Source organism: Lepidochelys kempii, chromosome 7, assembly GCF_965140265.1.
Source record: "Lepidochelys kempii isolate rLepKem1 chromosome 7, rLepKem1.hap2, whole genome shotgun sequence".
NCBI lineage: Eukaryota > Metazoa > Chordata > Testudines > Cheloniidae > Lepidochelys > Lepidochelys kempii.
In genome coordinates this window covers 32,478,467-32,504,356 of record NC_133262.1, presented here as the reverse complement: position 1 = coordinate 32,504,356, position 25,890 = coordinate 32,478,467, and the positions used below count along the sequence as shown (strand labels likewise).

At 57.5% G+C, this 25,890-nt stretch overlaps 2 protein-coding genes across 6 annotated transcripts in view; one reads left to right on the top strand and one right to left on the bottom strand.

Moving 5' to 3' along the window:
• Positions 1 to 5,600: 5,600 nt before the first annotated feature.
• LOC140914351 (inositol-trisphosphate 3-kinase B-like) lies at positions 5,601 to 16,492 on the top strand. 2 transcript variants are annotated; one of them, XM_073351934.1, is made up of 8 exons: positions 5,601 to 5,703; positions 8,669 to 9,262; positions 12,532 to 12,616; positions 12,891 to 13,104; positions 13,409 to 13,613; positions 14,013 to 14,114; positions 14,472 to 14,543; positions 14,914 to 16,492. In XM_073351934.1, the coding sequence occupies exons 2-8, from the start codon at positions 8,816 to 8,818 to the stop codon at positions 15,151 to 15,153; spliced, it is 1,365 nt and encodes a 454-aa protein (XP_073208035.1). In that variant the 5' UTR covers positions 5,601 to 5,703; positions 8,669 to 8,815; the 3' UTR covers positions 15,154 to 16,492. The 2 variants fall into 2 exon arrangements, with proteins under 2 accessions (XP_073208035.1, XP_073208036.1); XM_073351935.1 differs by having other exon boundaries at positions 5,607 to 5,703; positions 8,487 to 9,262.
• Positions 16,493 to 19,882: 3,390 nt separating this feature from the next.
• Positions 19,883 to 25,890, bottom strand: part of ATG2A (autophagy related 2A) — a 38,016-nt gene continuing 32,008 nt past the window's right edge. For 3 of the 4 annotated variants that reach the window (XM_073351929.1, XM_073351931.1, XM_073351930.1), the window contains 8 exons: positions 25,306 to 25,390; positions 24,039 to 24,231; positions 23,457 to 23,529; positions 22,306 to 22,388; positions 21,896 to 22,017; positions 21,409 to 21,563; positions 20,715 to 20,867; positions 19,883 to 20,485 (listed from right to left, as the gene is read on the bottom strand). In XM_073351929.1, coding sequence (XP_073208030.1) covers positions 20,249 to 20,485; positions 20,715 to 20,867; positions 21,409 to 21,563; positions 21,896 to 22,017; positions 22,306 to 22,388; positions 23,457 to 23,529; positions 24,039 to 24,231; positions 25,306 to 25,390 — 1,101 coding nt within the window. In that variant the 3' untranslated portion in view covers positions 19,883 to 20,248. Of the gene's footprint in view, positions 20,486 to 20,714; positions 20,868 to 21,408; positions 21,564 to 21,895; positions 22,018 to 22,305; positions 22,389 to 23,456; positions 23,567 to 24,038; positions 24,232 to 25,305; positions 25,391 to 25,890 lie in introns of those variants that run through there. The other variant, XM_073351932.1, reaches the window with a different exon arrangement.

The window sequence follows — 25,890 nt, the reverse complement described above, 5'->3', positions numbered from 1 at the left end:
CAAAAATTGAATCGAAACACAAGACGTGCTTCCTTTTTATTATGGGTATTGTTGTAGCGGCTAGGAGCCTCACGGCCCCATCGTGCTAAGCGCTGTACAGAACAAAAGATGGTCCCCGCCTCTGAGAGTTTCCAGTCTAAGAATAAGACAAGAGACAACAGCCAGACAGGGACAGTGGAGGAAGCCCAAGGAAACAATAAGTCATTACTGATCAGCATGATAGACAGTGGTCTCCACACACCAGCAGCCGCGCCGTTAAGGTTTTTGTAGGCACCATGGCAAAGGAGAGTTTTAAAGAGGGATGAAGATTGTGTGTGTGGAATATAGATTGTTTGTGTGTGAGAGAGAGAGAGGCATACTTTGGGTGTGTGTGCGTGCCACAAAGTATGTGTGAGCGAAAGAGGTTTTGTGTGCATGTGTGACAGACGGTACATGTGTTAAAAGATGGTGTGTGTGCACAAGCATGTGCATGACAGAACGTGTGTGTGAGATTGTGTGTGTGTGTGTATTAGACAGACTATGTCTAAGAGACACTGTGTATGGGACTGTGTTTGAGAGGTGAGTGCATGTGTGTGTGTGTGAAACAGACTGTGTGAGAAAAACAAAGAGAGTATGCGTGAGTTAGCCACTCTGTGTGAGATGGAGAGAGCATATGTGTGTGAAAGAGATTGAATGCTTGTGCAAGACTGTGTATGTGTGATATACAGTCAGAGATCAAGGGCATGTCTACACCACAAAATTGTCAAGCTAATTTATGTCGGCATACAGCCACTGCAATAATTACACCATTTGTGCATGTCCACACTTTGCTCCTTGTGATGTGTCCTCGCCAGGAGCACTTGCACCAATTGAACTCTCAGTGTGGAGCATTGTGGGATGGCTTCTGAAAGGCAGCAACAGCAGATGTGAGCATCGCAGTGTCTACACAGACACTGCGTTGATCTAGCTACATGGACATTGACTCTATACCTCTTGTTGAACTGGGGTTATTAACGCAGAGGAGCGAGCAAGTGATGTCAACTGGAACGACATTTGAGTGTAGACGCTTACAGAGTTAGGTCAACATAAACTGTCTTATGTTGACCGAACTCTTTAGTTTTCAGAGTGGTAGCCATGTTAGTCTTTATCAGCAAAAACAACGAGGAGTCCTTGTGGCACCTTAGAGACGAACAAATTGATTTGGGCATAAGATTTTGTGGGCTAAAACCCACTTCATCAGATGCATGAAGTGAAAAATACAGTAAGCAGAATATATAAGTAATTTCCCCTCTGCTGATACTCACATCTTCTTGTCAACTGTTTGAAATGGGCACCTTGATTGCATTGGCCTCATTAGCACTGCAAAAGTAATTTTCCCTCCCTTGGTATTCACCCCTTCTTGTCAACTATTGAGAATAGGCCACTTCCACCTTAATTGAATTGGCTCGTTAGCACTAACCCCCCAACTTGGTAAGGCAACTCCCATCTTTTCATGTGCTAGAATATATATTCTGCTTACTGTATTTTTCACTCCATGCATCTGATGAAGTGGAGCCCAAAAAAGCCCATGAAAGCTTATGCCCAAATAAATTTGTTAGTCTCTAAGGTGCCACAAGGACTCCTCATTGTTTAAACTCTTTAATATAGATCAGGCCTCTGTGTTTGTGTGAGTGTGTACACACACGCACATGCACGCACGCATAGACACACACACATATGGAGTGTACACACACACACTACCTCCTGCTGTCTGGAATGTCAAATTCCAGGTGACATTAAACAAGAGAGTATTGATTAGACAAGAAGATTAGGAGCCAGGATTCCTGTGTTCTATTCCTGTCTCTGGGTAGCAAAATTGCTTTACCTATTATTATTGTGACAGTACTTTAGAGGACGGAACTGAGATCAGGCCTCCATTGTGCCAGGTGCTGCACAGACCCCAAAGCAGATCAGGGCCCCCATTGTGCCATGTGGGGCACAGATGCACAGTGAGAGGCAGCCCCTGCCCTGAAGAGCTCCCAGTCTAGATGGACAAAGGAGGGATTATTCTCCCTGTTTGACGGATGGGGAAACTGAGGAGCAGAGGGATTCAATTGCTTGCCCAAGGACAGGGGTGCTTGTGGCAGAATCCAGACCCCCTGAGTCCCAGTCTGGTGCCTTTCCCCGAGGCCACCCTAGGTGAGACGGTCCCGAAGTGGTGAGGACACAATGGGATATGGCTGTGAGGTCGTGGCAGGTTCCGGAGCAGCCCACGTGCTGGGCTGTGCCAGCTCCTTGGGGATCGGGCCATGGCTGCCCAGGTCTGGTCTCTGCCCTTCCTGCTGCACTGGGCTGTCCTGAGCGGGACCCTGACCCTTGGCTGGGCTGAGGGGCCCTGTGAGAAGCAATTCCGCATCAGGCAGGAGGGGCCTGGGGCCGAGGGCCGGGCAGGGAGCCCAGTGCAGGTGGTGATGGTGTGTGGGGTGGCTGTGGCTGTGCTGTACAGCCTCATCAAGGCCGTGGCATCGGATCCCGAGTGCGAGGAAGAGGAGGAGGCCGAGGAAGCACAGAGTGAGGTGAGGGTGCAGGGACGCCAGCCTGGCAAAGGAGGTGGGGACACCAATCTGACAAAGAGGGCAGAGCCCTAGCCAGGAATAGGGGCAGGCACACCAGTTTGGTAAAGGAGGTGGAGCCCCTGGCCTGGCACGGGGTGGGGGCGGGGCAACTGGCCTGGCAAAGAGTGGGCCAGGACCACCAGTCCAGCAAAGGGGGTGAGAGCCTACATCAGTCTCCCAAAGAGGACAGCGCTAAAGCCTGGAGCACATGTCCCTTGGCTGACAGCTTTTGCCATGTGGCTCCAGGCCAGTGCATCACATCACACACCCTCCCATGGTCTCTGTGTCCTGGGCTGGGATCCTGCTGACACAGGGGGATGGACTGCTTTGGACATCCCAGGCCCAGGCCCTTGCCATCCAGCTCTGAGATACACTGTCTGCTGGCCAGGCATGCAGAGAAACCATCCCTAGGGTCATCACAGCTGGAGACAGACGGGGATGGGGCGGGGGGGGGGCAAATGACATGAGACAGGCACACTGCCCTTGGGCTGCCAGTGAGGGTTTGCCATGGAGGAGCTTGGAGACAGGTCCTTGGAGGAGCTGGGGAGACAGTTATACACGGCAGGGTGAGGGAGGATGGCGGGATGTGCGGGGCCACTATGTACTTCTATCCATCCATCTCCATACACACCCCTCCATCTATCCATCCCCCCACATCCCTCCATCTCCCATAACCATTCTTTCACCTTTCCCCCCCATGCCCATGCTCCCCTCCCATCACCGTGTCTAGCCCTATACCTACTAATCTATGTATTTATCCATCTGTCAAACCATCCTCGTATCCATCCATCCATCCGTCCATCCATCCGTCCATCCCTGGTGGTGGGGACTCCCCCAGGGGAGATGAAGTTGGAACTGCCCTGGCCCTGACCCCAGCTCTCTCCCCACGGCCAGGCTAGCGAGGGCTGCAGCACAGTAGACAGTGAGGTGGGCAGCAAGGCAGTGGCTGTGCCCTCGCGCCCTGCATGCACACCGAGGAAGGCCAAGGAGAGACACCTACGAAGGCTGAGCCAGATGGAGAGGGAGCTGCAGGGCTTCCTGAATGAGCTGCGAAGGCGCAGGGAGGCGCTGGAAACTCGGGGTCTGCAGGGGAGTTGGGGGGTGCAGGGAGAGGAGATTTGCCCTCCAGAGTGGGACCTGGACAAGCTGCGTGTCACTGTCTATGAGATCTCAGAGGACTCTGACTAAAGGGGTAATAAAGGACTGGAAAGCCTGGTCTGTCTGGTGCTGTTGCATTGAGGGGGGGTGGCTGGGGAATGGGATGTGGGACTGTGGGAGACACAGGGGTCTAGAGGATAGTGGGGGAATCAGTGGGGGGAGGCAGAGGGCAAGTGGTGGGGGATTGGGATGGAGGATCAATGATGCAGGGATGGGGGAAGAGGGTGGAGGGGGACTGGGGTGGGGAATCACTGAGGAGTGGATGGGGAAGGTGGAGGGAAGACTGTATGAAGGAATCTAAGCTTTGAGATACTTGGAGAAGAAATTATGTAAAGAGGGATAGAGAAAAACTGAGACCAGGGAAGGGGGGGCGCATGGAGGGGGCTGAAGTTTATAAATCCAGAGAGAGAGAGAGAGAGAGAGAGAGAATTAATGAATAAAAATAGAAATGAATTAGATAGATAGATAGATAGATAGATAGATAGATAGATAGATAGATAGATAGATAGATAGATAGAAGGGGTGTATGGGTATAGATAGATAGATAGATAGATAGATAGATAGATAGATAGATAGATAGATAGATAGATAGATAGATAGATAGATAGAAGGGGTGTATGGGTATAGATAGATAGATAGATAGATAGATAGATAGATAGATAGATAGATAGATAGATAGATAGAAGGGGTGTATGGGTATAGATAGATAGATAGATAGATAGATAGATAGATAGATAGATAGATAGATAGATAGATAGATAGATAGATAGATAGATAGATCAGGATGGATGTGGGTGTGGGTGTATATAGGGACAGCAGGATGGATATGGAGGTGGATGGGTGGATGCAGGGGCTTGCATGCGGATGGCTGGATGGGTGGAAAGATGGATATGGGGATTGATGAGGGGTGAATGGGGATGGGTAGATGGATGAGTGGCTATGGGGATGGATGAATGTGTGTGTAGCTCTCTGTGGGGCTAGGTGTATGGATGTGTATGTGTGGAGATGGGTGGATGGGTATGGGTATGGGAATGGATGAATGAGTGTATATGAGGATGGGGGTATGGCCGGATGGATGGGAGTATATGGAGATAGATAGATGAGTGGGTGTATATGGGATGGGTGGATGGACAGATGGATATGGGAATGGATGGCTGGGTGTATTTGGGGCTGGGTCGATGGATGGGTGTATATGCAGATGGATGGGTGGACAGATGGATTGATGGGGGTGTGTGTTGATGGGGTGGTTCTGGGGGTGGGTGGATGGATCTATGCCTAGGGTTTGGTGTTCAGCTATAGGGGAATTAAGAACATAAGAATGGCCCTAGTTGGTCAGATCAAAGGTCCATCTAGCCCAGTAGCCTGTGTTCTGACAGTGGCCAGTGCCAGGTGCCCCAGAGGGAATGAACAGAGCAGGTAATCATCAAGTGATCCATCCCGTTGCCCATTCCCAGCTTCTGGCAAACAGAGGCTGGGGACACCATCCCTGCCCATCCTGGCTAATAGCCATTGATGGACCTATCCTCCATGAACTTATCTAGTTATTTTTTGAACCCTGTTATGGTCTTCGCCTTCGCAACATCCTCTGGCAAGGAGTTCCACAGGTTGACTGTGCGTTGTGTTACACCTGAAGCTGGTTCTGGACTTGCTCAGCTCCGATCCATGCCTAGTTGTGGTTCTCTCCCGCGTCCGGCCCCGCCCCCATACACTCAGCACCCCCCACACCCAATCACAGCCGCCCTCCAGCGCCCCCTCCAGGCGCAGCGTCCCCCACCCCCGCAGCTCCCCCGGGCCTGGAGGGAGTCAGTCCCTCGGCTGAGCAGCAGAGGGCAGCGCAGGATTAATTTTCGGGGGGCAATTTGTCAGCCATTCTCCCTCCCCCGCCCCCGCCATCCCCGCCCTCTCCCTGCCGCGGCCAGGCTCGCAGCGCCGGGATGTCTATGCCACACTAGCCCGGACCTCGGCTTGGAAGGTAGGGGGACATCGCGCAGCGCGGCTGGGAGGGTCCGCGGCGTGGGGGCAGCTGAAATCGGGGGAGGGGAGGTGCCCCCTTTGCTCTGCCGCAGGACGCTTCCCCTTGGAGCCGGGATGGGGCATGGACGCTGCCCCCCCCGACCCACGGGAATGCCCTGGGGGTAAGGGTCACTGCAGCACTTCCTGGTCCACATGGCGGGGAGGACTCCACCCCCTACCCCGGGATCGGGAGGGGAGTGGGGTCTAATCGATTAGACCGGGGGGAGAGCTGGGAGCCAGGACTCCTGGGTTCTGGTCCCCACATCCGATCATCCTCCTCCTCTCCCCCAAACCCATAGAGCCCCCTTGGGACAATGAACCCACTGATGGCTGCAGCTGCCATGGGATTTTCCATGCACACAAATCATTGTGGAAGGGCAGCAGGACACCCCCTCTCCTCATCCCTTTGTGCATCTCCGGGGCAGGGAGAGCTCCCCCCAGCCCCCTTTACACACACTCCGCACACCCACAGCATCCCCTAACAATATGCCATTCTTTGCCCCACAATGGAGTCTAGTGGGTAGAGCAGGGCATGCAGAGTGAGCGATCCCTGCCTCCTTCACCCCTCCTGTGCATCCCTTCCTCCCTCCCAGCTGTTGTCCTATGGCTACGGGCCAGCAGGCTCCCTTCCCCCTGTGCCCGCAGCCCTGGGCTGGGATTCAGTTTGTTCATCTCATTCCCAACTCCCTTCTGAAAAGCCCCAGGAGGCTCCATGGCGCTGGGCCGGGGGCTCCTTGCCAGGGAGAGTGCTGGGCCTGGAGCCAGGCTGGACAACCCTGTTGAGAGGCAGGGGATGGGGTGGGGTGGTGGTGGTGTTTAACCCACTTTTCCCTGACTTCCCCACTCTCCAGCATGGGATGGGTGAGTGGGAAAGTCCCATGGGGGGGTCCCAGCTACTCGTCCCCCATCTTGGACCCAGGACAGTGTTGGTCCCTGTGGTTCATTCCCCAGGGATCTGTGCGGATCTAGTTTTCAATTAACAAAGAGCTAAGGATCGCAGGCCTTCCCCCGGGTAGAACGTCCCAGTACATCTCAGTGTGCCACAACAGATCTCGTTATATCCCAGCCCATATTGGTAGAGCTCCATAGATCGCAGCAGATCCCAACACATACGAGCAGGTCTCCATAGATCCAGCAGATCAAAATGGGTCACATCAGAAGAACAGATCATAATAGTTCCCACAAGGGTGTAAAATATCACTAGATCATCCAGTCTGTCCTCCTCTGTATCATAGGCCACTTCTCCCAGGTACCTCTCTGTCGAGCTCAATGACAGACTGAAGCATTTCAGTCCTCTCAAGACCAAACTGTTGAGCCCCAGGCAGAGAACAGGACAGAGCCAGATGTCATCAGTGTCTAAGGCCCCTGTGGTGGCAGGGAATTGGTGAGGTGAGACATAGCCAGATAATCCCATCAGACACCCCAAAGACACCCCTGCCAATCTGATCTCTGGGGAAATTGCTTCCCAACCCCAAATCTGGCCATCAGTTACACCCTGAGCATGGGAGCAAGACGTGCCAGCCAAGCAGCGAAGACAGAGGAGTCTCTGGATCATCTCAGACCAACTGTCCACCCCATACAGTGTCCCCTCTCCATCTGTGGCTGATCTCTGATGCTCCAGAGGAAGGTGATCCCCCCTTGCCCCCACCCTGAATCCCTCTGTTCGGTTGTGGATTGTGGGGGAAAAATTCCTTCCTGACCCCAGCAGGTAACTGGCTGAAGCCCTGAAGATGAGATTGCAACACATCTCAGCGAATCTCACTAGATCATAGAAGACCACAATGAGATTACAACAGATAAAAACAGATCCCACAGATCTCCGTAAACCCCAGAGCAGAACACAACCCATCTCAGCTGATCTGTGGGGACATTTCAGCAGGCCATAGTATATGACAGTAATTCTCAATAGATACCAGCAAATCACAATACATAACAACACATCTCAACAGATGTCAGTGAACTCACAGCACATTTAAGTAGATCACAACCTCATTGGCTCTCAGCAGTTCACAAGGTCCACACCACATCATAGTACTTCACAGCAGAGCTGCATGGATCACAGGAAATCTCAGTGGCTCTCAGCCTCTCAAAATTGGTTCCCACAGGTCCTAAGAGAACACAATAGTAGATGACAATCCATCCCCATAGAGCTGACCAGACCACAGCAGATCACAGTACAGCTTGAGAGACCATGCTAGACCCTGGAGTAGATCACACACTGGTTGAACGTTGACTGACATAGGTCACAAGCAGTCACACTAGATCATAGTGAATCAAAAGTGACCACCTGCAGTTAGGAGTCAGGACTCCTGGGTTCTTTCCCCAGCTCTGGGAGGAGAGTGGAGTCTAGTGGGTTAAAGTGGAGGGGAGGCTGGGAGCAGGACTCCTGAGTTCTGGATCGTGGAGACAGACCCCTCACTATGCTTTGTGCCTCAGTTTCTCTCCTGACCAAATGGGGAAACATGACTTGGTCTGTGATGCTGCATCTCCTGGAGAAGGGGGATCCTGGCATCCCCAAGATTAGGGTGACCAAATAACAAATGTGAAAAATTGGGATGGGTTGGGTTAGGGCCCTGTGCGGGGGGTGGGGGGGTAATAGACAAAAGCCCCTGATATCGGGACGGTGCTGATAATGTCGGGACGTCTGGTCACCCCACCCAAGATGGGCTGGGCCTGTGGGGATGCGGAGCTGGTTAGGAAAATTCCCTCACAGCTCTTTTCTGTTCTCTCTTCCCCTTTCAGGCTGGTTGTGAAATCACTGCTCTCCGGGTCCTGGGGTGCATGCCAGGCAGAGACCACAGGCCTGGAGCTGGGCTGGCTAGGGGAATGTAGGGGGAAGGTGCTCCTATGGGCTGTCACCAAGCATCCCCCCCGCCGCAGAATATCAGATTAACCCTTCCCTCTCTGTGCTATTTTCCCCACAGAACGGGCCCCACTCTTTTCCAGCAATGCAGCGCCCCAACCCGCTCCCTGTCGGGCTCCCCGGGGCAAGGAGATGCCACCCGCAGTTGGTCTGAGCTGAACCCCGAATTGGAGTGCCCTGGGGAGACAATCTAGGAACGGGATCAGCCATGGAGGGGCTCAATGGCATCAAGGCCTTTCCAAAAGGCATCTCTCAGGCCCTGGCTCAGGGAGGGCAGGACTGTCCTGCTCCCTGTTTGGCAAAGGAGGGTGCCTCGGGGGATCCCGAGTGGAGAGAGGAGCTGGTCCAGGGCCCAGGGCTCTCCATGGATGTGGGGGGAGAGGGGCTGGCCCTGGATGGGGCAAAGGCATCTCCTGAGGATGACTCTCCAAAAGGAGTCCAGGCCCCATCTCCTCATGGGACCAAGGGGAATGCAGGTCCCCCAGAAGCCCCCAAGCTCCAGCACATGGCCATGAAGGGCCTTAGCAGTGGCCACGACCGCTCTGTCTCCAGCTCCTCCACCTGTTCCTCCTTCGAGTCCTCGCAGGAGTCCGACGATGTCTTCAGTGAGGAAGAGGAGAAGGGGAAGCCTGGGCGGAGGAAGATGCTGAGGAAGGTGAGACAAAGAGGGCAGGGGGTGGAGCTAAATGCTGCCTTTGGTGTGTGAGGGTCTGACCGGGGAACCCGGGCTGGGATAATACGGGGCTACAGATTGGGATTGAGGGGCATTGGCAAAGCTGGTGGGGGAGCCCAGGGCTGGGATAGCAGGGGGCTGCAGGTCATGATTGAGGGGTACCAGCTTTTGTAGCACCCTTAGGTGACTCTCAGACCCCTCCCCCCCCCCAGCACCTCAGCCCTGGCTGGAGCTGGAGAGGCGGGTGGGAAGAGTGGCCCCTTTCCGTTCCCCCCGCAACTCTGCTGCCTCCCACGCCTTCCTGCCCGCAGCCATGAGGTTGGCCTTGCTGCAGGCGTGGGTGGGAGGAGGTCCCTGGGCGCATTAGCTTCACCCTGCCCGTGCAGTGACAGTCCCCTACACACACACACAGAGCCATTCCCATGGGGATGGGTCTGTGCAGGTTACTGCAGAGCTGTGGTGTGGTGCTGTGTTGTGCATGCTGCACAGAGGCGGTGTTGGGTAGGGGTTGTGTGGTGTTGTGATTGCACTGCACAGAGCAGAGGGGTTGTGTTGTATTGTGTTGGGGTTGTGTTGTGCATCCTGCACAGAGGGGCTGTGTTGGGTAGGGGTTGTGCTGTGCATGCAGGTTGCGTTGTCTTGTGTTGTGTTGCAGGAGAGGGGCGTGGTGTAGGGCTTTATTGAGTTCATTGTGTTACTCGGGGTTTGCCTGTCTCTATCCTGCTCAGTCTCTCAGTATCTGCAGGAGGATTCCCCTCTGGGCTCTGACATCACTTCCCTTCCCCAATGCGGTTTCCTCAGCACTGGCTGAGCAAATGGCCCCCCCTCGGGCGAGTCAAGAGAGTAGGAAACGGTTGGGGGGAGGGTTGGCTGGCTTGGCAGCTGCAAATAGGGCATTCCCCTGGTAGCTGGATCAGTGCCGGGTCCTGCTTCCTGGTGCCATGGAGGTGGGGGCCAAGCAGTGATTAATAAGGGGGAGTGCTGGCTGCCCTTAAAGGCCCCCACGGTCCCCTGTAGCCAGCACCAGGGCCAAGGGCTTTGTTCCCTGCCCATCCCCCTGGACTCATGCCAGTCCCTGTCTTGGAGCATCGGTGCCAGCTGCCTGCTGGGGGGAGGGACAGGGAACCTCCCTCCCCAGCCTTCTGCTCCCTTCCCATCCTGAGCAAGCACCTGGAAAGTCAATACCGCCCTTGCATCTGCTACCCCAACCTCCATTGCCCTGGTCTGGGCAGGGAGGGGAATGGGGAAGAGCAGGGGCCTCGAGACTCCATTCCCCCCCTCCCCACCCCCGGTGTGGGGTAGGAGAGGGATATGAGGGCACATCCTGGCTCCAGCCTTTCTCTTAGTGTGTCAGGGAAGGAAGTGGGGGGCGGGGAAGATGTAGAGGGGGACCCATGCCCCCTCCCCCACCAGCATCCAGCTCAGCCCCACCCACTCTGGACACTCAGATTTGGACAGATGGATTCCCCAGGGATCTGCTTGGGGAGGACTGGCTTGGAAAGGTTCCCCCCCCCCCCCCGCCAGAATTCCCTCCCTCTGCCTGTGCTCCCCATGTCTCCCACCTCCCCTGCCCGCAGGAACCTTCTCTGCTCCCCGCCTGGCCTGTGCTCCCCAGGACACCTGCCTCCTCTGCTTCCAGAGTCTACCCCCCCGAGTCCTTCCCAGCTTCCCCCACCCCCCCGAAGGGTTAATATGACTCCTGGCAGAACCAGGGCCTGGCTGGAACCGACTGTTGTGGAAAAAGTGAGCTCTTTTGGGTGGGTGCCAGGCCTTGGGTTTCCTCTGCAGCCTGCAAACCGGCTGGGCGCGGGCGCTGCTTGGAGAGGGGCCAGTGCCCTGCCTGGAGCACACAGGGCACCCACATGATTGCATAAGTGTGCCTAGTGCAAGCTCTTCCCGCAGGGCATTGCAGCCAAGCTTCAAGGCTGGGATCAGTGCATGGCACATGCGAAGAGTGTGTGTGTGAGTGAGAGAGAGAGAGAGAGAGAGAGAGAGAGAGAGAGAGCAGCAATGCATTGCAGCTGGCTCCGTGTCTCTGCAAAGTATGCATATTCAGCATTGCTCCATACCTAGGGGTTCGTTGGCCTCCAGGGTGCATGTTTACATCACTGCAGGGGTCTTGGCTCCAGGGCTCTGCAGTGTGTGCACAGCATGCCAGTGTGAGCAACAGGGCATGATGCCCAGCTCAGCCCCCCTGCAGTTTGTGTGTGTGTAGCAGTGCATCACACCAGGCTGTGCAATGTGTGAGCACACCAGACTCACTCTGCCTGCAGTGTGTGTAGTGTGCGTGCATGGCAGCTGGGAGCTCCCTTCCTGTGGGCCTAGGGCTGCCAAGGTTGCTGAACTGAGATTGGAGTTGCTCAAGCGTGTCTGTGAACACACACACATCCAAGAAACAGCCCCTCCACCTCCTCAGCAGAGCTGCCCCAGCCCCCCTAGCACTACGGGAGACTGCCCAGCCCAGGCTGGAGGGTGCACGCTTGGGGGAGCAGGTGTGCTCCCATCCCTCATGCAAGCACCACCCCGTCCCTGACCCCCAGGCGTGTTTTAGCAAGGCGGCTGCAGCCAGCTCTGCAGGAAGGACGGCTGAGCCCCAGCACCGGAGTGACTCAGCGCCAGGCAGCTCACACAACAATGAGGCTGAGGCAGGGACTGCCTCGCTTGGGGACACCACAAGCTGGAGATGCGGCCGCCTTTCGGATGGCACACACGGGCTGTTTAAACAGGGCTCCCTCTCCCATTGCTGAGAGGCAGCCACCTCTGAGGTGGGGCGCAGGGACTTAGGGCGTGTCTACACTGGCAATTTACAGCACTGCAACTGTCTCGCTCAGGGGTGTGAAATCCCACCCCCCGCAAAGCGCAGCAAGTTTCAGCGAAGTACCAGTGTAGACCGTGCACCAGCGCTGGGAGCTACGCCCCTCGTGGAGGTGGAGCTCTCTCCCAGCGCTGCGCCGTGACCACACAAACCACGTTAAAGCCCTGCCGCTGTAGACCAGCCCTTATACAGTGATCCTTCCTCTGGCACTGAGCTGTAGCCATCTCTGGGATGGGGCACGGGGGCTGTTAAAATAAGGATCTTTCACCCAGTGCTGAGATGCAGCTACCTCTGGGGTGTGGCTCAGGGGCTGTTTATGTGTTAGGAGGCTTTGGCCAGTGCTAGGATGAGAGTCTCACTTTCAGAGGGGGAGGGGATAATAGACGGGGGGGGGACAGCCCCTTGCCAGGCTGACAATTGCCTTGTTTCCCTTTAGACCAAGTCATGGAAGACATTTTTCACCATGGTGCACTGGTCTCTGCGGCGTCACAGCTCTTGGGTGCAGCTGGCAGGGCATGAAGGTGAGAAGGGGTTTCGGGGGGCACTCCAGGCCAGCTCCCTACTGCAGAATGAGAATTGCTGGGTTCTCAGGTCATTTTAAGGTGGTGTGGATGTCCAGGTGCCTGGGGACAGTGGTGGCCTGGGGAACTCCTTGCCCCTGGCTCTCAGTGTGGCAGCATCATTGGCCAGGGGAATTCTCTGCCACCAGGTATTGCCCAACACCCATTTGTTCCCAACTAGCCCCAGGATGTCAGGGTTCCTGCCTGCCCCTCATTACATCACCCCTTTTCTTAGGTAACTTCAAGCCCAGTGAGGGGGGCCAGATCCTGAAGAAGTTCAGCACTGTGGAGAACACCTGCCTGGAGGCGCTGATGAGTGATGCACTGCGGCCCTATGTGCCTGCCTACCACGGTGTGGTGGTGAAGGACGGCGAGCACTACATCCAGATGGACGATCTGCTGCGTGGCCTCGACGCACCCAGCATCATGGACTGCAAGATGGGGGTGAGGTCAGTGCAGTGGATGGGGGGACATATGCCTGTGGAACCCCCTGCCACTGGAGAGTGGAACCAATGCCCCCTAGAGGAGAAAGGGCCTCTGTGCCGTTCCCCACCCAAGCCAGCTGGAACTCCACTCTGGAGCCACATTGGAGGTGGCTCCCCCTAGAGGCAACATGCCCCATGTTCCTTTCCTGCCCTCCCCCCCCCCCCGAGCTAGCCAGGCCCCCTGCCTTGGGACCAAATTGAAGCTGGCACCTTCTAGAAGCAAAAGGCCCCCACGTCCCATTCCCCACCCCTCTGCCTTTGCCCATAGGACATACCTGGAGGAAGAGCTGACCCAGGCCCTGCTGAAGCCGACCCCCCGCAAGGACATGTACCAGAAGATGGTGAAGGTGGATCCAAGCGCTGCTACGGCCGAGGAGCACAGCCAGAGGGCGGTCACCAAGCCCCGCTACATGCAATGGCGTGAGCACATCAGCTCCACCGCCTCCCTGGGCTTCCGCATTGAGGGCGTGACAGTGAGTGAGAGGAAAATAGGGGCTCCCAGCCCTACGAGGGCTCAGCTCCAGGCTGCAGCTCCCTGTATAAACAGCCCCCATGTTCCACCCCAGCGCCAGGCGAGGAATCCCTGTATAAACAGCCCCCGTGCCCCACCCCAGAGGAAGCTGCATCTCAGCATTGGGAAAGAGATCCATGTATCAATAATCCTTGTGCCCCAGCTCAGAGGTGGCTACATTTCAGCACCAGGCGAGGGAGCCCTGTGTAAACAGCCTCTTTGCCCCACCCTGGAGGTGCACCAGGCCGGGGGGCCCTGTATCAACTCCCGAGGCAATTGCATATTCGCACTGGATGGCTCCTGTATGGGGAAGTCTCCCCTGGGCTGCCTGTCTGCCTGAACCCTGCCGTGTGTCTCACAGATAGAGGGGGGAGCTGTGCAGAAGGATTTCAAACAGACCCGGACCCAGGAGCAGATCATCGACACCTTCCTGATTTTCACCAAGAGACAGGGGAGTATCTTGGTAAGAGATGGGCACCAGATCCCCCGGGGTCACTGCCCGGGCCCCTGTCGCTCACTGCATGGCAATGTGGGAGTGGGGAGGCCAGGGAGGGGCGGTGGGTGATACAAGGCTGGCTGGTGGTGTTTGGAGAGCAATAGGGGAATTTTGGCTGAGTCTTGGGGTCGGCTCACCGTGGGCTTGGACTAAAGCCCAGGGGACATAGGGCAGTGTGATCATGCTATGCTGGACTTGCCCTCAGGCAGAGAGAGGCAGCTTGGTTGTCTGCCCCGCTCCATATCCCTCTGCCCCAAAGAGCAGAGACCCCCCCTCCCTCTCTTGGGTACCCTCTGACCGCCTCCCCCCCTCTTTAACTTGCAGAGTGCCTACCAGAGCCGCCTGGAGAGCATGCGGAGCGCACTGCAGGAATCAGTCTTCTTCCGCACCCATGAGGTGAGTCAAGGGGAACCCAGGCATCCAGGAATTTCCCCTCCCCCAGCACAGTCTGAGGGGGCCCACAGCACCAGGTGTAGGGCAAAGGAACAGGTTTGGCAAAGAGAGGGAGGAGGGAAAAGCACCCCCCCGTAGAGCAGAGGGGTGTGGGCCCAAACCTACCCCCCTAATAAGGTGACAACCCCCCCCACGAGCTATGAGCCTGAACCTCCAAGAGGGGAAAAGGGATCCCCCACAGCAGTGTCCCATTCCCCACCGCCATGGCCTGGGGCTGGATTGAAGCGGACGCTCCCTAGAGAGAAAGGCCGTTTCCCATTCCCCACAGAGCTGGTGCCCCCTCGCTACAAATGCCCCTGATCTCTCCCCCCAGGTCATTGGGAGCTCGCTGCTCTTCGTCCACGACCGCCAGGGCCGGGCCAACGTGTGGATGATTGACTTCGGCAAGACACTGCCAGCGCCACCCCAGCTGGCCCTGTGCCATGATGTGCCATGGAGCCGGGGCAGCCACGAGGATGGCTACCTGATCGGCCTGCACCACCTCACCCACAGCCTGCAGGCTGCGCAGCAGAGGCTGGGGCCAGAGGAGATGCCAGCCCCCAGCGAGCCCTGAGGCTGGAATGCCACAGAGCCCACTGGACTGGGCAGCCACCTCCTCCGTGAAAGCCCCAGAGCTGCTCTTACCCTGAGCCTTAAGGTGTGGGACCCTGAGACACCTCAGCTGGATGTAACTCACCCGCCTCCTCTCTAGGGCTACTGTGGGGGAGCTGTGTGGGGCTCCCCAGGACCCCAGTGCATCTCTGCTGGCATAGATAGAGCCTCGCCCCGTGAGGCAGGGGCTCAGTGGGTCTTTCCTCCATAGGACACCCCAGGAGACACCACCACACTTAGGGTGCAGTGTAGCCATCAACCCAGCCTCTGAAATCTGGGCCCCGGCTTTCAGGCAGAAGGGCCATGGGTTCCACAGCCCACCTCATGCTCCTAAGAGTCAGCACCAGGAGACGACGGGGGGTGGAGTCAGGGCCCAGATTGGCCCTGCTTCCACCAGCAGCCACAGGCCGGGTTGCCTTTAGTAGCAGTTGCCAATAAGCACCAGGTAGTGTTGGCCATGGATCTGGTTGTCCAAATTGAGGGAGGGGAAGGGGGGAGTCTAAAACCCCCTTGGGCACTTGGAATGAGAAGGAGATTCTCTGCTGTAAAATCAAGATGACCGCGCCCCAGTGCCCCAGGCTACGCCGCTCTGAGCAGCCTTTACTAGGCCCCTGTGCTGAAGCTTGAAGTGGATTCAAAAAAACCATGTTATGCAGTGTGCAGATAAACCACTCCTGTGCCCCACCCCAGAGGTGGCTGCTTCTCAGCACCAAGCAAGGGGTCCCTGTACAAACAGTCTGCATGCCCCACCACAGGTGGCTGCATCTCATGCTGGGAGGGGGAGAGGGGAGTTGGACAAACAAAAAGGGGTGGGGTGGAGGTGGAATTTGGCTAAGAAAAACTGGATCAATTAAAGCCCCAGCCTGCTAGCTGGGAGGATCCGGTGCTGCTCCAGTTTCAGGGGATCAGAAATTAGGGCAGGGTTTAAATTGAAGCCCGAGCAAGTTCTGTGATTGTAGAACAGGAAAGAAGGATGCTAGTTTTCCCTATGTTACTTTTTCAGCCATAACAGGAGGAGTCACACCCCATGGAGGAAAATTAATGTGGTGTCAGTCCAGCCAAGCAGGTGCCGATCACCTTACGCCAGGGGCTAGAGCTGGCACCTAAACAGAAAGTGCCAGGAGCCCTTGGGAGGAGGAGTGGCACATCCCCACACCCCTGAGGTGCTGTGATGCAGGATCATAAGGACCAGGGAGGAGATGGTGGCATAGGGGCAGGTGGCCCCTTCTGTGGAGGTTACATACCTCAAGCCCAGCTCGCTGCATCATCTCCTTAATAAAACCGTAGTGTATCTTAACCCAGCAGCAGCCTTTCGGCCCCTGCTTTCCCCTCCCTGCGCAGAAGCGCCTGAGGGGGAATTGTGGAGGGACATTTAATGAACAGGTGGTAAATCTGAGCCCAGCTGTTCCGGGGGAGGGGTGGATATGTACACTCATGTGCGTGCATGTGCAGGGTCCAGTGGTTAGCACGCAAGGGGTTGGGAGTCAGGACTCCTAGGTTCGAACCTTGGCAAGAGCTGTGGGCACAGAGCTGGTGGATACACACTTTCCCTACCCTCTCCTTTGCAGAGGCATGCTTGTGCGCACACCACAAATTGCACGTCAACAGACTCAACTCCACTTTCTAGCCCTTGTCAGCCACCCAGCTCCCCACGGCGGCCACATATCTCAATCTTATCTCAACCCCATGTGCTGTCCCTCAGCCAATCATCTCCCCCCCCCCCAGCCAGTGTCTATCATATCTCACCGCCCAGGACGCACCCTCAGAGATTGAAGGGGCGCAGATCTGCATGCACCACTAGCCCCTCCCATGCAGGGGGTGGGTGCTGGGGGGCCCCCAGCACAGTGCAGCAGGAAGGTCATTGTGGGAGGATGGGAGTTCGGGCCCTTTGTGGAGCAGTGTGTGAGGATTCCCCCTAAGTGCTGCTCAGTGTTTGCATGTGGGGTTCCCCACAGGCATGGGATGTGGTCAGGGCTAGCTAACATGCCAGAGGGTTCCCCACCCCATCACCATGGCTACCAAGGCACAAACAAACCCTGTGCCAGCAGCTGCCCAAGGGCAACCAGGAAGGGGTGGGGAGCAGCCAAGGGCTCCCTTCCTGCAAGGGCTGGGGAGCCAGGACTCCTGGGTTCTATGCCTGCCAGGGGCAGGAGTCCAGGGCTTAGAGCAACAGAGCTGGGAGCCGGGATTCCTGGCTTCTAGCCCCACCTCTGCTTCCTTGGGCTGGGGAGCCAGGACTCCTGGGTTCTATGCCTGCCAGGGGCAGGGGTCCAGGGGTTAGAGCAACAGAGCTGGGAGCCGGGATTCCTGGCTTCTAGCCCCACCTCTGCTTCCTTAATCAAGTGCTGTCCTCTGCCCCGGGCTGGAGTGGAGCCCAGCCCTCAGCCTTGGCTGTTCTCCTGCCGTCCCCTGCTGGAGACAACACCCCAGAGCCAGACACCCCCGCCCCTCCTGCTCCCCCTCACCTTTAGAGCTGCAGGGGGGCGGGTGGCAATCAGGCTGTGTCGCCATGGAGACTGTTGTTGGTGCTAAGGGTTACAGCCTGGGGAGAGAAAAAAACCCCAGGGAAACCAGCTCATTGCAGAGCTGTGCACACAGGCGACCCCCCGCGGCCATCAACCCACCCCTGCACAGCTGGCACAGGCCAGGGGGAGACAGCTTCCCCCAGGCACAGCGTGAGTTCCACTTGCCGGGTCTACCTAAACCATCCGAGCTCCCAGCACTAAAACTTCTTGCCCCCTTCAGGCTCAAGCCTGCTTTTCCCAGCCCCGGGGGCCATTTTCCTCGGGCTGCCTCCCGGTTTAAAGGTCCCTGCCTGGAAAGGGAAGTCGCTTCCACTGAGAAAGGCCACAGCGAAAGGAGCACAAGGATTTCTGGGACCAGAAAGGACCCTGCTGGGCACCGTGTCTGATCTGCCTAACACCGACCAGAGACCCTATCCACCCTCCCTCCACTCACTGGGGTACCTGGGCCCCTCGCCATCTTTCCAGGATTTAGCCTCAGCCCTCTGGCAGTGCTGGTGGGCACTACAGACACTGAGCCCAGAAGGCACTTCCCAAGCCTCCCAGCCTCTGGTACGTTATTGACCATGATGCAGTTACCCCTTGCCCCTCTCTTCCCTAAACTGATCACGACGCAGGACTGACCCCTCCCACCCTTGATTCATTCAACAGGACACTTGGTACGTCCACACCTATGGCATGGGAGTGCGTATTACACCCTGAAAGCCATAGACCAGGAGAGGGGAATCACCCTTAACCAAGGGAGGATAGAGGCTATGACACACCGCTGCAGTTTCTTACCACCACTGTAGGGAGCAGGAGGGGGGCTCTGGGAGCTGAAGCACCCACACAGGGCAGACCTGGATTTCTAAAGTGGGGGTGTTGGTTTCTCCACTCCCGTGTGCTGAACTGGGGCCTCAGCTTGTAAGATTCTTGCTGCTGACAGCACAGTAGAGACAGGAAAGATAATAGAAGGTGCATGGCCCCCTTACCTACTCCCACCATGTCCAATGCCCCCGTGGCACCAACCCAGAGCAGCAGCCACCTCCACCGTGCCAGCCTGCCACCTGCTGAGAGTGGGGGAGCAGCGGGGGATAGCCAGCCCCAAAGCCACCATCCAGCCAAGGCCCACAGCATAGAACACTGTTGCTCCCCCTGGTGGCTGAAGCTCAGTATTACACAGACAGGGGGAAGAGGGGTTCTAGTGTTGGACTCCCCTTTGTTCAGCTGGGTGAAGGGGAAGGTGCAGGGCCCCCTTGATCTCCCCTCCACACCATACTTGCAAGCCCTCAGTCACCTTCATGCACTGACAGAACCATGGGGCACTCCCCTTCCATTTGCCCCTGACTTCCACAGGAAGCTGACTCTGTCCCAAAGCATGGGCCCTGCCCCTCAATGCAGAGCTCCCCAGTGCCTGAGACAAAGTCAAGATGGGACCCAGGAGGCAGAGCTGGAGCAGTTCAGCCTGGGCAAGATGCAAATGTGGCCTTTAGGGGATAATAGCCTACGACCACTGCCAGCTGACAGAGAAGCTCCTTTCACTCAATTAGTACAAGCCTGTTCCAGGAGGCTGGGGGTGCCAGATTTGTTTTGTGCTTGCACCCCCTTAGGGATAAAATAAGCCAGGTGCACTGGTTTCCACTGGCTGGCAGGTCTGTAGGGACCTTTCTGCAGTGCTCCAAGGAGGGATACAAATGGGAGAGGGGGTGCAAGGACAGTTTGAAGCCCAGAACACCTGCCTTATAGTGACAGACTAAAGTAGCTCCGGCTATTCGGTATCAGCAAGAAAAGGGGAAGCGGGTGACTCTTTCAAAACAGCTCAGTGCCACCAGCCAGTACCACAGCCAGCTCCACAACACAACAAACCGGCAACTGGGATGGCAAGGGTAGGAGCAAGCAGGGCATTGCTAAAGATGGGTGGAGGGAGAACGTAGCTCCTCATGTGGGCACTGCCAGCAGGGGGACAGGCATCTGGGCCCCCTACTCCTGAACAGGTCCACCATCCCCCCACCCCAGGCCAGGTGAGGCGGACGGTTTCAGCCGAGGATCGTTACCCCACAATCCCCTCCAATGCCAGCAGCTGGGGACAGAGGGGGACCAAGGTCCTTATTCCCTGCGATCTGATGCCCCAGGCCCCCGCAAAGGCTGCCTGGGACATGGGGCTGGAAAAAGCCGGGCCAAGGGACCAAGTGAAAACCACTCACTTCCTTTAATACTCAGTCTCCTCATTTGGTTTTGGGGGAAGGGGGCTGCAGGGATCATGCAAGGGAGGACTCAAGGGGCTGATCAGTATAAAAGCAAGTCCCAAGTGACCACGAGGCGGGGGGTTAAATTAGGAGCCCTCGCTTATCTCAAGTTGACAACATGCCCCCTTCGCACTGCGGTTCCTTGGTTCAAATTGCAGCCCCTGCCGCACTGTGTCCTTGGCACGGGCTGGTCGGAGGGGTCAGCGGCTCCTAGAAGGGGGTGGGATTTGGCACCCTCCCAGAGGAGGAGGGGATGGCTGGCCGTCACAGTGTCTGGGGGGCTGGGCTCTGGGGCACAGTCCGTACCCCGTCAGTCCTGGCTCTCCTCCAACCGCCACTTGAGAGACTCCTCCTTGCGGGCGTCTGGCTTGATCTGGTTGCGCATCCCCCCCAGCAGGTTCGAGGTGGCCTCTGAGGCCACGATAAGGGGCTTGACCACGGTTGGAGGGATCTGGCGCAGGACTCCGCCCACCGCCCCTGTGATGCCCTTCTGCTCATGGCCCCGGGCAGCCACGTCGCAGATGGTCTGGGCGGTGTCAATCACGCCCTGCAAGGGAGCAAAGAGGAGCGGTTAGTGGGGGGGGTGTGTGTGTGTCACGGTTAGCCCGTGGAAGTACCTGACACCAGATCTAACTGGAATTTAAAAACGATAAGACTCCCAACCTTAATGCTTCTAGGCCCGTCACCTGGGAGGGGCAGGAGGGAATTTCCAGTAGTGGGAGCAGCCTTGGCCCCCTGCATGGAAGGGGACTGGCCTTAGCAGGGAGGAACCATACCTCTCGGAAGGTATCATAAGCCTTGGCCACGCCCTCACGGAGGTCAGCTGGCTGCTGGCCCCGGCGCAGTTTCCGGGCGTGCTTCTTATGCAGCAGGGTCCGTGTCACAGGGGAGGTTGGAGACAGGATGTCATAGACTGTCTCAGCTGTGGCCTGGCAGGGGCAGGGGCACATTAAGAGATAAGAGACCCCAATAGCACCCCCTAGTGAGAGCACCGCACATCCCAGCTTCCTTCCCCACACCCTATACACACAGACTCCTTCCCCCCAGATTCACCCTTAGTCCCCTCACTCCACCACACACAGACACACTCTCCAAGTCCACCCTCGATAACTGACCTGGCCTACAGGCCAGAACTGACTCAAGACAAAAAGAAAGCATCCCTAGAAGGGGAGTAGGGACTAGTTGGTTAGAGGAGAGGGGTGAGGGACTGGGAACCAGGACTCCTGGGTTCTGTTCCCAGCTTTACCACTAACTTTGGGCAAGTGCCTTCCCCTCTCTGAACCAATTTCCCTCATGACAAAGGGATGGGGGGCTTAGTACCTGAAAAGCCTTTTCCGATGCTATTGCAGACCCTTGGCTCCTTTCCCCACCCTGCCTTCCATGCTGGCTACAGCCCCCGCCCCAAAGTGCTGGGGTGGGAGGTGGCCTGTCCCAGGCTGTGGATGGATGGATGGGAGGGAGGGTTCTCACCTGTATGGCCTGCACCAGGCGGTTGCTGAGCTCCAGGGCAGCTGAGGCTGTGGAGGTCCCAAAGGAGGCAGCCCCGCGCTGCAGCCCCCGGATGATGCGCCCATCCTTGCGGTACTGTTCGATGGGCAGCCAGAACAGGTCACGCAGACCATGGACTAGGGGAGGAAAAAAAAGGCCAGCTTAGCCGGACGTGGAGGAACACCATCGCGTCCTACCCGACGCCATCGCCCCCACCATGCTTGGCCCCCATCACCCACTCCACACTTGCTCCAAGCCTCCATCCCCCTTACCTCCCACCTCTCCACACTCACACCAGCCCCCCACCCCCGCATCACCCTTCCTCCATCACCCACCCCTTATGTCCTGCCCCATGCCCTCTCCCCTCCCCCTGATCTAGAGCGAGGTGGTTCTCCCCACACAGGGGCTTGGCACAAAGCTGGGGGGAGCCCTGTGCAAGGAAGGGGCGAGGGCTGTGCGAGGAACTCACAGAGCTGGACGACAGAGTGCATGGGCCCCACGCCACCCAGGATGCCTGGCAGCTGGTTCTTGCGGATGTCCGTCAGCCACTCAGTGAGGGCGTAGCTGATCACTTTGTCCACGCCTAGGAGCCTGGGGGGGGGGGGGAAACAGACAGAGGGCATTGTGGGAAAGAATGACCAGCCCCAACCGTGCCCTCTTAGAGATGACTAAGCCCTGGAGCCACGCTACAGACTGCGCCCCACCCCCTCCCCAGCAACTAGCAGGGCCCCAGCGGTGCCCATCAGAGTAAGAGAGTGGGGCAGAAACAGGGAGCTCCATCCCCGAGTCTGAGCCCTGCATGGGCACAGCCCACACCCACTGCCTGCACTGACTCCGCCTCCCCCCAGGATCGGGCACGTCCCAGGCCCCCCAGTTCACCCATGTCTGCAGCAGAGGCGCTTGAGCTTGAGCTCAGAGCAGTTGAGCTGGGCCAAGCCGATGAGGATCCCGGCAAAGGTGCCCTGAAGAGGGGGAGAGAGAAAGGATTAAAGCACTGCTGATGCACAGCCCACACCCCTCCCCCACAGCCCCCCCACAACACTCCCTATCCCACACCCCTCTCCCACAGCCCCCCACAACACTCCCTATCCCCCACCCAGCTCCTCCATATATGCACAGCCACTCCCCTCGTACCATGTGTACCCTGCATTCCCCTGCTCCTATCTATGCACAGCTCCCACCCCCCGGCACTGCCCTACCCCACAGTGCAATGCACACAGCCACAACCCCACCCCCTCCCAATAGCAGCCAGGCACTCCTCTGTTCTAAACCTGGTTCCCACACTCAGCCTTCCTTGCCTCAGTTTCCCCAGTTCTAGAATGGGGATTACGCCTCCTATGAACAGCAACCTCCCCTCTAAATGCAGGCATGTCTCCACTCCCACCCTCCAGGTACCCCGCCCCCCGCTGGCAAAAGAGGTTAGTTCTGTCCTCACTGCCCAGGCAACCAGGGTCAGTTTTGATGGGGTCTCCCCAAGCCAGTCTGATCTCAACTGACACCACCTGAACTTGTTCCACACCAGTAAACTCTACCCTGACCCCAGCAGGATTCAAACCAGTGACCTCAGGGTCAAAGGTGTCACAGATGGTCCCACTGGCCCCTCTAGTGCCAGCTCCAGGGGCTACATTAAGGCCCACCAGACAACAACAGCCAAAGGAGTGGATTCTTACCCCTGGAGAGGCTGCTCAGCACTGCACCCCCAGACCCAGCAGAGAGGGAGCAGCATCCCCACCCCACAACTCTAGAGTCTGCCCCACTCCAACGTCCACCAGTACCAGAGCCCACCCCCCACACCCACACCCCACCCTGGGCCAGATGCCACCCCAATACCTACCCCCACTCCCATCCAGGGCCAGATCCTGCCCAAAAGCCACAGAGCTCATCCAACACTATCCCCCTCCATCCCCAGTCCTTCCAGCAGGAGGCAAGAGGCTCTGGCTAGTTGGGGAGGGAAAGGGGGTCTGAGATTCCCCACCACCTCTGCCCCACCCAGAGGTTCACTGGCATCTCCACACCCCAGCCTCACTTACCACCTGGTCCATGGTCATATGCTTCCCATGATAGTCCAGCCAGATGGGCACTTCTGACGTGAACCGGAACTCCCTGGGGATCAACCAATCGGGACAGAGAGCTAGAGAGACTGGCAGACGAGGGGGCAGGACTTACAGCCGGGCCACCTCATGGGCACAGATCTTACGCTAAGCAGAGCCCGAGCCTGGATGGAGACCACCAAAATCTTGGAGCTGCAGGCAGCGGGGGGTGGGGACTCAGCAAGGGGCGTTTCACCCCCCCACACACACTGAGTGCTGACCCAGTGCAGTGCTAGGGGGCGTTGTGCTGCAGGGAGCAGAGATCAGTATGAAGCACTCTGCCAGACAAAATGTGTAACTAAGATCCTGCTGCTGTGTGGTCACTGATGGTCCCTCCGGTACAGATCAGGCTGTGAGGAACCCCATGAGCCGGGCTGCATTCTAGCTTCCGTCATTTCTCTTCTGCCTCATTCACCCACCATGTTCCCCCACCCACCGCTTCAATTCGAAATAAGATCCCCCTTCGCTGATCACTATGCAGCAGCCCCTTCGCCCCACCCCAGAGGCAGCAGCATCTCGTACCTAAAGTAGATGGGTTGGTCCGTAGAGGATGAGGCATTGGAGGAGGAGCTGTTTTCGCTCAGTGTGGTCTCCACAGAAGCTGTCATCTCTACCCCCACCGCCACCAACCCTGGGCCCCGGCTCCCTTCCTGCTCCTTCCCCAGAGATTCTGACTCGGTGGCTGGGCTGGCTCGCACCCCTGGATCTGGGCGGGCTAGTGGGCGGAGAGACAAAAAAAAAAAAAAAAAAAAAAAAAAAAGGTGGTCAAGGAGCAGGGGCTTCACATGCCTCCCCCTGCTCAGCACCTCAGTTTCCCCCTCAGTTTTCGGCAGGCTGTACATCGGGGCGCGCAAACTTTTTGACCTGAGGGCCACATCGGGTTTCCAAAATTGTATGGAGGGCTGGTTAGGGGAAGCTGTGCCTCCCCAAACAGCCAGGTCCGGCCTGGCCCCCCACCCTCATCCAACCCTCCCTCTCCTTTCTGACTGCCCCCCCCCGGGACCCTTGCCCCATCCATCCCTCCCTGTCCCCTGACTGCCCCCGCCACCCCATCCAACCCCCCCGCTTCCTGACTGCCCCCGACACCCCTGCCCCCATTCAACCCCCCTGTTCCCTGCCCTCTCACCACCCCAACCCCTATCCACACCCCCGCCCCTTGACCACCACCACCCCGAACTCCCCTGCCCTCTATCCAACCCCCTCCGCTCCTGGCCCCCTTACTGCGCTGCCTGGAGCGCCGGTGGCTGGCAGCGCTGCAGTCATGCCGCCCAGAGCATCAGGATAGGCAGCCATGCCACCGCGCAGCACAGAGCACTGGGTCAGGCTGGGCTCTGCAGCTGCGCTGCCCGGCAAGAGCTCGCAGCCCTGTCGCCCAGAGCACTGCGCCAGCAGCGCAGTGAGCTGAGGCTGCAGGGGAGGGGCCAGGGGGCTAGCCTCCCTGCCAGGAGCTCAGGGGCCAGATGTGGCCTGCGGGCCGTAGTCTGCCCTCCTCTGCTGTACATGCTCTTGGCAGCTCAGGCCTTAGCAACACCCCCATCTTGTGGTGACAGGTGGTAGTGTAGCTGGCAGAGCCCATGAAATGCACAGTCAGGAGCCCAGGTTACAGCCACTGTAACTCTTGGTGTGGCCAGACGCTCACGTGGCCCGAGAGTCTGTCCTCCTGCCTCAGTTTCCCCAGCATTAGGAAGGTTTATGCCGGGGCTACAAAGAGCCAGAAGACCCTCAGAGGAGGAAGCTTTATCCCTCCCCAGCCAGCCAGCCCGCACCTCTGGGCTGCCCTTCAACTCACCTTCTGTCCCAGCCTCCATGGGCAACACAGGGTTAATGCTGGCAGCCAGGCTGGTGAAGAAATCCTTCAGGAAAAACAAGGCATCCTGGTGGTGGGGGGAGAGACAGCAACAGGCAGTGTTATACTGGAAGGTGGGCAGCCCTCAGTCACAGACCTGGCTGTGCTAATTACCATTCTTTTAGGCTAAATGGAAGGAGCAGTTAAACCCCTTTATGAGGGAAAGAGCTGGAAACAATAGAAGCCACTGCCCAAGGCCACAGACATGAGCCATGTGGGCTGTGGGGTTTCCAGACCGGTTGCAAATGCAGGGGCTGGGGGATTGCCTGGCAAGCTGGGTGTGCGCGCGAGGCAGAGAGCCAGCACACAGCAAGAGAAGCAGAGGTGAGTATGGCCCTGGGAGACAGAGCTCCTTGGACACTGGACTAGCTTGGAAATTGTGAGCAAGGAACCAGCTGTGATCAGGGACATAGGACCGTGGGCAGGGGTGAAAGTGGGCCGGTATGACGTACCGGTAAGAAGCCGGTACCGTCCCATACACAGACCATGTTAAAGTGCTGCCCTTCCCCGTCGGCGGCCTTGCCAGTA

Excerpts from the sequence above, each read along its gene's own strand:
- LOC140914351 (XM_073351934.1), top strand. The coding sequence starts at position 8,816 with ATGGAGGGGCTCAATGGCATCAAGGCCTTTCCAAAAGGCATCTCTCAG. Across the intron at positions 13,614-14,012 it reads TCCGCATTGAGGGCGTGACA|ATAGAGGGGGGAGCTGTGCA; the intron begins GTGAGTGAGAGG and ends TGTGTCTCACAG. Across the intron at positions 14,544-14,913 it reads TCTTCTTCCGCACCCATGAG|GTCATTGGGAGCTCGCTGCT; the intron begins GTGAGTCAAGGG and ends CTCTCCCCCCAG.